The sequence below is a fragment of the Microcaecilia unicolor genome, chromosome 11 (assembly GCF_901765095.1).
Source record: "Microcaecilia unicolor chromosome 11, aMicUni1.1, whole genome shotgun sequence".
Lineage (NCBI taxonomy): Eukaryota > Metazoa > Chordata > Amphibia > Gymnophiona > Siphonopidae > Microcaecilia > Microcaecilia unicolor.
This window is the reverse complement of record NC_044041.1, coordinates 167,743,556-167,755,567: the sequence shown is the minus strand read 5'-3', so window position 1 is coordinate 167,755,567 and position 12,012 is coordinate 167,743,556. Positions and strand designations below refer to the sequence as shown.

The following is a 12,012-nucleotide window of genomic DNA, read 5'->3' as shown; positions in this document are numbered from 1 at the left end:
TGCCAAAATCCAAACGTATTCTATAACAAGGCACACAACTTAGTTGGTTCAGCAAGCCAATCAGTGTTGTTACTTCCTGTTCCGGGGCAGAGGGAGCATGGAAACGAACGACGCTGATTGGCGCGCGGCACCCTCCCAGCGGCGTGCACCCGGGGCGGACTGCCCCCACCGCCTCCCCCCCCCTTGGTACACCACTGCAGTCCCTGACGTGGCCATATTTTGCCTAAGGATAGGCTGTATCAGGGGCATACAGCTGTCAAACAGACACAATTCAAAATACAGACAAAATTAAGAAATACGAATCATATGCCAATCAATATATTCAACATTTCAAAAGTTTAAATCATATATAAATAAAACTCATGAAAAAGCTTTACAGTTAAAAAGATGACAAACAAATGTGCATACAAAGGTGCTTGTATAGTAAAATAATGTGGATCTGCATTTTCAATATGAAATCTAAGTCGGACTTTGGATGTTTTGCACTAAACGTCCCAATTCTGAATAGGAAATGTAGCCATTTTCGAAACAGCAATACGTCTATCTTATCTTTTCTAAAATGGCCACATGCTAGATGTTTTGTGCTCTGAGCACTTATTTTTTTAAATCCAAGTGCAAAGCCAGCATATGTAGTAGACTGGCCACACAAACATCCCAGGAGAGCAATGGGGCACCCTAAGGGGCACTGCTGTGGATTTCATATAATAGCTCCCAGGTACACATCTCACCATTACCCCTTTATCCTGTCTGCTGAGCCATCCAAAAACCCCTGCCCCCCGACTGTACACCACTGCAGTAGCCCTTTTGGGTGAAGGGGGCACCTATATTTGGGTACAGTAGGTTTTTGGTGAGTTTCCACCACAAGTGTAACAGGTAGAGTGGGATATGGGCCTGAGTCATCCTCTCCACAGTGCACTGCACTGACCACTACAGTACTCCAGGGACCTGTTTGCTGCGCTCATAGAACTGGCTATAACATCTGAAGATGTCATAGAGGCTGGTAAGTACTATTTTTATTCACATTTGAATGTGTCTACAAAAAACATATAAAACAGCTATGAACTAATCACAGACCAATATTTCAATTCACCAGTAAGTTGTGTGGAACAGTGCAGTTGACTGCATTTGGCTGTGAGTATTTTATTTTTTTATTATTAACGAAGGCACACATTTTGTTATTAGTACTACTGCTTTTATAAGAATAGTTATCAACCTGAATATATGTAAACCGCTTTGAATGTAGTTGCAAAAACCTCAGAAAGGCGGTATATCAAGTCCCATTTCCCTTTCCCTTTATACAGTTTTTAGATTTGCCAGTTCTGTTTGCTATAGTGGGAAGGATATTCAGTGGTTCCATTTGGGTAAGTTTTTTATATGTTTTTTGTAGATACATCCAAATGTCGAAAATAACCCAATGTGGCCATGTTTTGCCTCCCAAGAGGCTGCGTCAGAGGATTTACTTTACACTACTAGGGTCCCTATGGGCACAAACACCTAGCAGTGGTTAGCATCTAGGAGCAGTGAATCACTTTTAGGGTCTCTGTGTTCACATGCGCCTTGCTTAGCATCTACAGTGCTGCTAGACGCTAACCACTGCAAGGTGTCTGTACCCACAGAGACCCTAAGAGTGATTCAGTGTTGCGAGATGCTTACCATTGGAAGGTGTTTGTGCCTATAGGGACCCTAGTAAGTAAATCTCCTGACGCATCCTCTGCCACGTTGGGTTATTTTTAATAACGTTTTGTGGTTTCTGAACATTGACTGAGATCCATTCTGCTCTTTGATTGCTGTGATCTACAGACCTCTATTGCCTCTCCTTTTCTGGATTGGATGCATCCAAATGTGAAACATTACTGCAGTTCAACACACTCAGCTGGTTTTTAATATACTGAAATGCTCACTACCTCACTGTTTGGGTTCACTGTGTCACTTTGTATGCACATTTGTTTGTTGTCTTTTTAGTAGTTATTGTTAGTTTATTATTTAAAGCTTTTTTTCATGAGTTTTATTTACATATGAATTAAACTTTTGAAATGTTGATTATATTGATTTGCATATGATTTGTATTTCTTACTTTGATATGTATTTTGAATTATGTCTGTTTGAAGACTGTCACCGCCTCTGAGGAAACAGGAAATTACATCAGAGAGGCGGCCGCAGTAAAGAGAAGAGGCAGGTGCTGGCAGCAGGGCAGTGTATGGGAATTGCGCCTGCCGGTGGTAGCTTTTAAAACATGAAGAAAGAAGGTAAACTTGGGGAATGGGGTGGAGGAAGGAAGGGGGAGATGCTGCTCCCAAAAGAATGAAGCCTGAGGCCCCTGCCTCAGGCAGCCTAATGGTCATGGCACCTCTGTCGGGGTCACTAATGAATAAGTTAAGCACTGGTCCCAGTAGAGAACCCTGAGGCATTCCACTGTTTATCACGCTCCATTAAGAAAAGTGGCCTACTCTTTGTTTCCTATTACCTTATGTCCTGTGTCCTTTTAGTTTCCTGGTAAATCTCTTTTATGAGGATTCATCAAATGTTTCCTGATGAGAGCAAGTTGTAAAGAATTTGGAGATGGGCTTCACATGGTGATTCCTATTGCAAGGTCTGTGCAAGATAGATCCCTGATGAGAGCCAGGTGGGAAGTGATAAGAAGAGAGACTGTATTTCATAGTTTTTTGATAAGATCTAGTTGGAAATAGAGAAGCTCTGAAGGTAAAGATAAACAGAAAAATAATGTAAACTCAGAATCCTGATTGTTTTATTTTTATTTAGTTGGAGAAATTGAAACAGAACAAGCAGCCAGCCACACCCCTGCTGGGACGAAAATTTCTTGGGGACTCACCGGAAATCACAGTCAAAACACCTCAATTGCTCCATCCGACACTGTATTCGAAGTCTGAGGCTAGGCTTGAGAAGCCAGAGTCACAACCTGTTCTGAACGGCATTCATCTAGAGCCGAAGGGAGCAAAACCTGAAGGGCCGGAGCCAACGGTCGCCTACGTACAGCAAGAAATCAAACCAGAGCGGCTGCAACCGAAAATAGATCGTGTGCAGAATAATCTGGAACCCTCCCTGGACATCAAATCCCCAGACCTTCAGGAAATGTCAGACACCAAAGCACCGGTCAAGGAAAGGTTCAAATCCGACAGGCTGGAACCCAAGTTGCCAGCCCAAGAAACGTCCAGCATGAAGAGTGCTGAGAGTTCAGAAACCAGGCATGGAGAGCGCCGACGAGAGAGGTATGAAAAGAGGCTGGAAAGGCAGGAATCCAGCGAGCAGGAGACTCCACGGCAGGAGCAAATGGAAAGGAGAAGAGAGCGTCATGAACGGAGGCTGGAGAGGCAGGAGTCCAGTGAGCAGGAGACTCCCAGACATGACCAATCTGAGAAAAAAGGGTAAGGAAACAAAATGGTTAACTACTCACTCACAGTGGCTAGGAAGCAAGCTAGATGACCTCTTGACAATTCTTCCATCTCTGTCTGGATTGGCCAAAGTGATTCCTAAATGCTGATGTATAGTTTTTTCACACACTGAATGACGGATGTCATGCATATTCCTTGTGTTTATGGGAAATGGAATGGGACTTGATATACCACCTTTCTGTGGTTTTTGCAATTACCCACACCCACCCTGTTAGAATACCAATGATATACTTTGATGTCCCCATGCATACTTCCTACCCACCCCCATCCTCCCACCCTGTCAGACTGTCATAGCAATGCTTGAATGTTTTTCACTTATATACACTGTCAGCTAGCACATTTGCTTATTTCCGATCTGACGAAGAAGGGCAACCTTCGAAAGCTAATCAAGAAATGTATTACGTTATGTCCAATAAAAAAGGTATCATCTTATTTTCTTTTCCATGTTTTATTTTGTTTGATTTCTATTGATAACCTTAAGTGGACTAACACGGCTACCACACTCCTCTGCAATTACAATCAAAGTGGTTTACATAGTATATACAGGTACGGGGCAATGGAGGGTTAAGTGACTTGCCCATAGTCACAAGGAGCTGCAGTGGGACTCAAACCCACCCAGTTCCCCAGGATCAAAGTCCACTGCACTAACCACTAGGCTACTCCTCCACTCATCTAAGGACAGGTTTGAGAACCGCTGACTTCCTATGATTTTTTGATAACTTTGCAATAAAAAGAATTGAGTGTTATAATCAGAAGGACCTGGCCTGTATGTCTCGAAGTTTTGGTACTTATAGTTAGTTTTATTACATTTATAGAAGCATTTCACACATAAACCTGAGCAGTTGTTGTGGCGGGTCAATCCATACTTATCTGTCTGCTTATGCACAGACAAATAGATGAGTAGAGTGAAAGGGATGATATAAGGCGCTAGTGGAGGTTCTCGTCCCACCCCACATGCCAAATGAAGATCAGCCAAGATCCATGGTAGCACAAATTCAGGTGCCAGCAGGGATTCCCATTCCTCCACTGGCTGAAGACTATCCTAGATCCATGGCAGTGCTGACAGAGGGCCAGATGCACTAAACAATCGTTAGAACCCTTCCCTTACAGATTCCCTTAGCGAATCGGTAAGGAACGGGCATGCATCAAGGAAAGGGAATGCAAATGAGCTGCTTGTTGTAGCTCACTTGAATTCTCTATTCCATTGTTAAACAGTCGGCCAATTGGCCGGTCAAGCATGCACAGAGCAGCCAAGCGCATGCCGCGCTGCTCACCTCCTCCAATGTGGCTTGATCCAGAGGACAGTGCAGTTGAGGACACCCATCCAAAAAAAACGTCCATTTTGGCCATCATTCCCCCCCCCCCCTCCGCAATAATAAAAACGTCTTTTGGGGGGGGGGGGGGGGTGTCTCTCTGTCTCTCTCTTTTCCCCAGGGCAGGCTCGCTTAGGTGTGGACACTCGAACCAGCAGGCTTCTGTGCTGGATCCTCCTGAGGCAGACACTCACGTTGGCAGACACTCTAAAAAAAAGTTCCTTTGGAAAGTCCTCTATCCCTGCTGGCAGAAGCGGTGACTCCCACAGTGATGCAGCTACTTGATATTGATGGGGGTCTTCAATCCCTGCTGGCCTGACAGCAAAAGAAGCCCTTAAGCATGCATAGTCTCTGGCTGCTGCGAGGCCAGTCTCTGATAAGAGTTGTATGATTTCATGGCTCATACTTTGAGACTGGACTTCCGGCAGCAGGAAATGATGTGCACTTTTAAGCACTTATTCTGCTGGTTCAGATTGTGTGTGTGTGTGGGAAGGGGTTAAAAAATGAAAGACAAAAGGCCACACTCTGTCCTTCTACTTCCAGCAGGGATAGAGGAGCCCCCACTGCAAACAGGTATCTTTGTTGCTATGAGAACTACACTTGATTTGTGGCTTGGAAAGAGGGGGAAAGTTGTTTGGGGAGTGGAGTGGAGTGGGAAGGGGGTGTCACTGGCATTGCCACAGTACCTCTTTTCTCCACACCCTCCACAATCCCCCTATGTCTCTGTGCCCACATTGCTCCCCAACACACCTTCCCTCCAGACACCCTTCCACCACAGATACACACTTAAACACTCTCCATTGAGAGAAATATCCACACCGCAGCATACAAACACTTTAGCAACCTATCAACACAAATTTCCTTAGCAGCCCTCCAGATCGGTCCAGACACTGACACTTGGGTTATGCTTGCCTACCAACAGATGGAAACTGAGGACACTAGTTTTCAAGTTCAAGTTTATCTTTATTTGATATACCACTACAGGGAGCGTACCATCATAGCAGTTTGCAAAGTATTAATAATAGAGAAATCACAGTAAGAAAAAGAACTACAAATTAGATAGGAAAGCAGAAAAGAAGGCTAGAGAGTTGCAGTGCTCCACAAGGGAGTAGTTTGGGGGTAAAGGTAGGGCAGGTCCAGCAGGCTCAGCGCTCCAATATGGGCCTCCAAAGGCCTGGGGAAGTAGGGAGGGAACACCAAGGGAAGATTCAGCTAGTAGACTCCAATACTTGTCTGAATAAGTGAGTTTTAAGAGCCACCTTGACATCTTGGCGAGAGGGCAGCATACGTAAATAAGAGGAAGACCATTCCAGAGAGTGGGGCCTGAAACATTAAACATTGATTTCCGGAAGATATTTAAAGAACTCAAAGGAAGGGACGATGTTGCTGGGAGGATCAGAGGGCCTGGCTGGGAGAATAGGGAATCATATAGTAGACAAGAATTGAAGGCTGACCTGACTTAATGAATCAATGTAAGAATTTTATAATTAGTCCACGTTTTGACGGGAAGCCAGTGCTCCTGCCTAAAAAGAGGGGTTACATGGTCGTATTTATGTTCACCAGTAATCAGTTTAACAGCTGCATTATGGACAGCTGCAATCATCTGATTTCCCATTGTCCAAGACCCTTATATAATGCATTGCAGTAATCTAGGCACAAGAGCACTAGGGCATGTACCGGTATATGGAGTGCTCCAGGTTACAAAAAAGGGTGAAGAGACTGAATCTGTCATAATGTGTAAAAACATTGCTTATGGTAGCAGAGCTATGGGAGAGAAAAGTAAGATTGGCATCAATAGTAAACCCTAAACAGAGGGGAGCTGTTCTCCTTATTACTTGTGTCTATTTGGGGTTGTTGGTCCATGGGGCCCACTTTTACCCCCAGAGGTGTCACACCTGGAAGGCTGGGTCACTTCCCCAGTTGCCGGGAGGACCATGTGCCTCGACCCCGGGGTTTGCTGGGTTCCTCGAGTACTAGTGCCACGGCTAGCAGCAGCTCTTAAACAAACAAACAAAAAAGTGCAGCCTTGGTATATTTACCAGCTTCAACCATCAAGCTGTGTTTGCTGTGAAAGTTCAGCGTTTCAGTTGATCCTCCATTTCCTCCTTTGGCTCAGGACAGATAGGACGGCCAGGGCCACAGGTCGGGTGGTTTTCGGAGGTGGCCGCATCATGAGTGCTCAGTGGCTCCACCGGTGTTGGGCTTGTAGGCACCGTGGTCGGGAGACTCTGAGCACAAAGTGTACCTTGTATGTACAGGGAGCACAAATCACTGTTGCCATCTGCATTGGAGGACCCTTCTATTCCTTCAGTTGGCGTTCCTTCTCAGCAAGACGCTGAAGAGACTCATGGTGCAGCAGCGGTTTCTGTTTTGGTGGGAACTGCCACCACAGCCGGATCTTCAGACGTCTTGGAGCAATCTCTGCACCTGAGTCCAGAAACCGGGTCCTTCGTAGCTGCGGTGGACAAACAGCATGGGGGAGCCACAGGGTTTCCCTCTGAATTTATTTGGGTGCTTTATCAGGCTTGGAGGTCTGGCGGAGTCTCAGGAGTCTTCTTTGCCTGCACGATCTGCCCAAGACCCTCCAAAAAGGCCCAGACAGGATTTGAAAGAGGATTTTGAGCAGTTAGTATCTGGTTTGTCTGAGGGGGAGGCCCTGCTTGGTTCAGAGGTGGTGGTGGGGGGGGGGGGGGGGATGAAGCGCTCCCTCCTGAAGAAAACCCTTCAGTTGTCTGCATCTTCTAAAGGGAGGAGTTGGCAGAACTCATTTCCCAGGTCACCTCAGTCCTCAGATTTGAAGATGAGGTGCAGGTGGAAGGCAATCTGAGGAAGGTGGATCCCCTGATCAAGGGAATTAGGAAACCATTCAAGACATTTCCTATGAACCAGGATCTCCAGGAGATAGTGTACGTGGAATGGGACTCCCTAGACGCACCATGCAAGGTGGCCCGTGACTAAGCTGTACCCTATTCCTCCTGTGGACAGGGACTCCTTTAACCTTCAATTGTGGATGCTGTGGTGATGGTGTTTACAAAGAAGACCACTATTCCAGTGGACAGTGGGGCAGCTCTTAAGGACCCCCAGGATTGCAAGATAGAGACTTTACTGAAGCAGAGTTGTGACTTGCTATGTGTGAGGGTCTGGTGGCAAGGGCCTGTTTCTGTTGGGCGGAGAAGGTCCTGGATGATCCTGCTGCAGACTGTCATTCACTTGTTCAGGTGGTGGCTAAGTTAGAGATGGGTTCTTCGTGGCTGCCCTTTATGACTTGTTGAGAGCCTTGGCCCTCATGGTTTTGGCTCGCAGAGCTCTTTGGCTTCAAGGTTGGGTGGCAAGCTATGTTTCTTGTCTTTTCGTGGATTCGTGCTCTTTGGAGAAGAGCTAGATAAACTAGTGAAAGAGTTAGGTGAAGCTAAGGTTCCCTGTCTGCTGGAAGATAAGCCCAGAAGATTGGACCATGGTTCTGCGGCTCGGGAGCACCTTCGGGATGCTAGATGCTATAATCTGGCTAGGTCTGGTGGGGTCAGCCCAGTCAGTTTTTTCAGCGGACCCAGTCCTTTTGTGGTAGTCACCACTGGGCCTGAGATTCTGGTCCGATTGGTTCTGGTCAGTTTTATCAGAGGTGGATCCAGATTACCTCTTATAAGTGGGTGCTTGAAGTTTTCTATGATGATTATGCCCCGTAGTTTGAGTGTCCTCTGCCTGATTTATTTCTAGAATCCCTGTATCAGTCTTGTTGGAAGATCAGTGCCATCAGGGACACCTTGCGAAAGCTCTTTCTTCTGCGCTCAGTGGTTCTAGTGCCTCTCCAAGAGTGCGGGTCTAGTTCTTATTCAGTCTATTTCATGGTCCCTAAGAAGGATGATTCCTTCCGTCCTATTCTGGATCTAAAGCAGGTAAACAGAGACTTAAAGGTACTTTGCTTCTGAATGGAGATGCTCTGTTTGGTGATAGTGGCAGTTCAGCATGAGGAGTTTCTCACAGCCTTAGAACTCACAGAGATGTATCTGCATATTTCTATCCGTTGGTCGCATCAGAGATTCCTACGTTTTGCTTTTTTAGTTCAGCACTTGCAATTTTGCATCCTTCTCTTTGGCCTGGCCACTGCTCCTTGGGCCTTTTCCACAATCACGGTGGTGGTGGAAGTAGAGACCTGCATGGGAACGGGGTTTGTGGGAATCTCATGGAGTCTGCAGGAATCCCTTCTGGGGTTGCAGGACTACCACAGGGATGGAAGCAGTTCTGCAGGTTTCCTGTGGGGACAAAAGCAGTTCCTGCGGGGTTCCCATGGGGACATAAGCAGTTCCTGTGGGTTCCAGTGGCAATGTAAGCTGCATCTGCGCCAGCCTTTCACCTACCAAGTACCAAGTTCTTTGAGTGCCGCCTTCTCTTCCTCCTCCTCCAGGGCAGATGTGGAAAGTCTTCCGTTAACCCTCTCTGCTCCTGGGCTGATGTGCAGGCCTCAGCTCTGACACAAGCATGAGCATCAGAGGTCACCTAACCTACTGGCACGTGCATGTAGCGACCTCAACACACAGTTCCAGCAAATCAGAGATGAGTCTTCCATGTGAGCGCCAGAGTGTTCCAAGTTTCAAGTTCCATTCCTTCCTTGCATGCAGTGCTGTGGCTCAAACCCCAGAGATAGAGAGAGACAGACAGAGAGCTGACTGGATTTTTTTTAAGGTACCGTTAAATTCTTGTGGGGACGGGTTAAATTCTTGCGGGGATAGGTGGTAATGGGTAAAATTCCAGTAGGGACAGGTGGGGATGGGTTAGATTCCAGCAGGGACGGGTTAGATTTCTGTCCCCATGCAACTCTCTAAAAGGAAGGTATTCTGGTGCATCCCTACTTTGACAATTGGTTAATTTGAACCAAGTCTTTTCAGAACGAACAGGCCACCGCCTGAGTTGAGCAGTTGTAGGAGGATCTGGGTTTGGTGATCAACCAGGCCAAGAGTCACCTTATTCCAAGCCAGTGCCTGGAGTATTTTGGAGTCTGCTTTGACCCTTAGATGGGCAGAGTTTTTTTTCCCTCAGGTGAGGATCAACAAGCTGCAGGGACAAATCTGAGGTCCTGCAGGGTTCCACGGGCCCAAGATTATCTGCAGGGGTTGGTTTCCATGGTGACATTGCTGGAGGTGGTACAGTGGTCACCATGGATGCCAGTCTTCTAGGCTGGGGGGCACATTGTCTCGTTCAATTGACTGAGGGTCATTGGTCTGCAGAGGAGGGTCAATGGTCCATCAACAGGTTGGAGACCTGGGCAATGTGGCTAGCTCTGTTATCCTTCCAGGGACTCCTGGAAGGCAAGTCAATGAGGGTTCTATCCAACAATGCCATGGCAGGGTCATATGTGAATCATCAAGGAGGCACCAAAGGTTCTCAGGTGGCATCGGAAGTCTCAGCCTGGTTGGAGAGTCATTTGCAGGATCTCTCAGCGGCTCATGTAGCAGGAGTCAACGATCTGTAGGCAGATTAGTTGAGCAAACACACATTGGACCCAGCAGAGTGGTGTCTGAGTCAGGAGGCCTTCGACAGCATAGTTCATGCTTGCAGTCGACTCATAACAGACTCGATGATGTTGATGGTTAACTCCAAGGCCGATCGATTTTTCAGTCGCAGAAGAGAGCCGCTGTCAGAAGGCAACGATGAGTTGCTTCTTCTGTGACCTTTTCAGAGTCTTCTGTTTGTGTTCCTCCTTGGCAGCTGATAGGTTGGGTCATGCAATGCATACAGAGGCATCCTTGTCCAGTGGTTCTAGTGGCTCTGGATTGGCTTTGATGCCCATGGTACGGAGATCTAATGTGTCTGACACAGAGCTGTCCTCTTCCTTTCATGGGCATAGAGAAGCTGTTGGTTCAGGGACCAGTTGTTCATCCAGACCTGTCTCCGTTCTCGCTTAAAGCTTGGCTCTTCAAAAAGGGCATGGTTGCAAAAGAGAGGTTACTCTTCTGGAATGATTGCTTTGTTGCTGAGGTCCCATAGGAGATCTACTCCCTTAGCTTATGTGAGAGTGTGGAGGATTTTTGAAGGCTGGTTTCTGGAAAAATGAATTTTACCACTTAGAGATTCAATGGTAGAAATCTTGGATTTTTTGCAGTGCAGTCTGGAGAAAGGTTTGGCCTTAGCTTCCTTGAAGGTTCAGATGGTGGCCTTGGCATGTTTTCAGGGACCAATTCAAGTTATATCCCTGGCTTTGCTCCCTGATGTGGCTCATTTTCTTTGGGGGTTAAGTTGATTTGTCCTCATAGGCCAGTCGTTCCGCAGTGGGACCTCAATTTGGTCTTGTTGGCCTTAATCTTGGTGCCATTTGAACCTCTTGCACAGTCTTGGCTCAAAGATCTTACCTTGAAGACAATTTTCTTGGTTGCTATTTCTTCTGCTCGCTGCATTTTGTAGCTGCAGGCTCTATCTTGTAGGAAACCTTTCCTTCAGGTTGTATCCGAGAAAGTAATTTTGAAGCCGGTGTCCTCATTTTTGCTGAAAGTGTAATTTTCATGTTAATGTCGGTTTCTCTTCCAATCTTAAGTGACCCTAAAGAGGACAAGGAACAGAGATGCCTTTTTCATCTAGATGTGCGGAGAGTTTTGTTGGAATACTTGAGAAGGACAGAAGACTTTCACAGCTCAGACCACTTGTGCTGTTCAGTGGTCACAGGAAAGGAGCCACGGTATCCAAAGCACCGATAGCCCGCTGTCTTAAAGATGCCATTGCGGTAACTTAAAGGTCATCCAGTACCGCCACTTCTTAAAGCACATTCTACGAGAGGGATGGTGGAAGCATGGGCTAACAGCAGTTTGATTCAGCTGCTGGACATCAACAGATTGGAAGTCTGATCCTCTTTGCCTACCTTTGTGGTACATTATCAGGTCGATGTGCGGGCTTGACAGGATGCAGCTTGTAGTGCGGGTGTGTTGTCTGCAGGCTTTGGTACTTCCCAAGCATCAATGTCTGAACCAGTCTAGGGGGCTACTGACAAAGGAGAAATTAGTTCTTACCTGCTAATTTTCTTACCTTTAGGCCCTCCAGACTGATTCAGAATCCACCCAAGGTGGTGGTTGTGGATGCCAGAGTAGGCGATCCATAGTTGGGTTTAGGAGTACTTGGAGTTTTCATTTGGCTCCTTGTAAATAGTTGATGGCTGATACTCTTTGTTTCTAGTTGCTGTTAGCTGTAGATAAAATAATCTAAATGTGATGATTGGCATCATTATATGGAAATTGGGAGTGCGACTGATTTCTGGTAGGCACAACCACAGCCCGTGATTAGGGAACAGGATGTTTGGTTTGAGA

At 46.5% G+C, this 12,012-nt stretch overlaps 1 protein-coding gene across 1 annotated transcript in view; it reads left to right on the top strand.

Annotated features, from left to right (window-relative positions):
* Positions 1–12,012, top strand: part of SPTBN4 (spectrin beta, non-erythrocytic 4) — a 373,692-nt gene that overhangs the window by 346,797 nt on the left and 14,883 nt on the right. Inside the window, 1 exon segment of the mRNA XM_030219988.1 lies at positions 2,761–3,383. Coding sequence (XP_030075848.1) covers positions 2,761–3,383 — 623 coding nt within the window.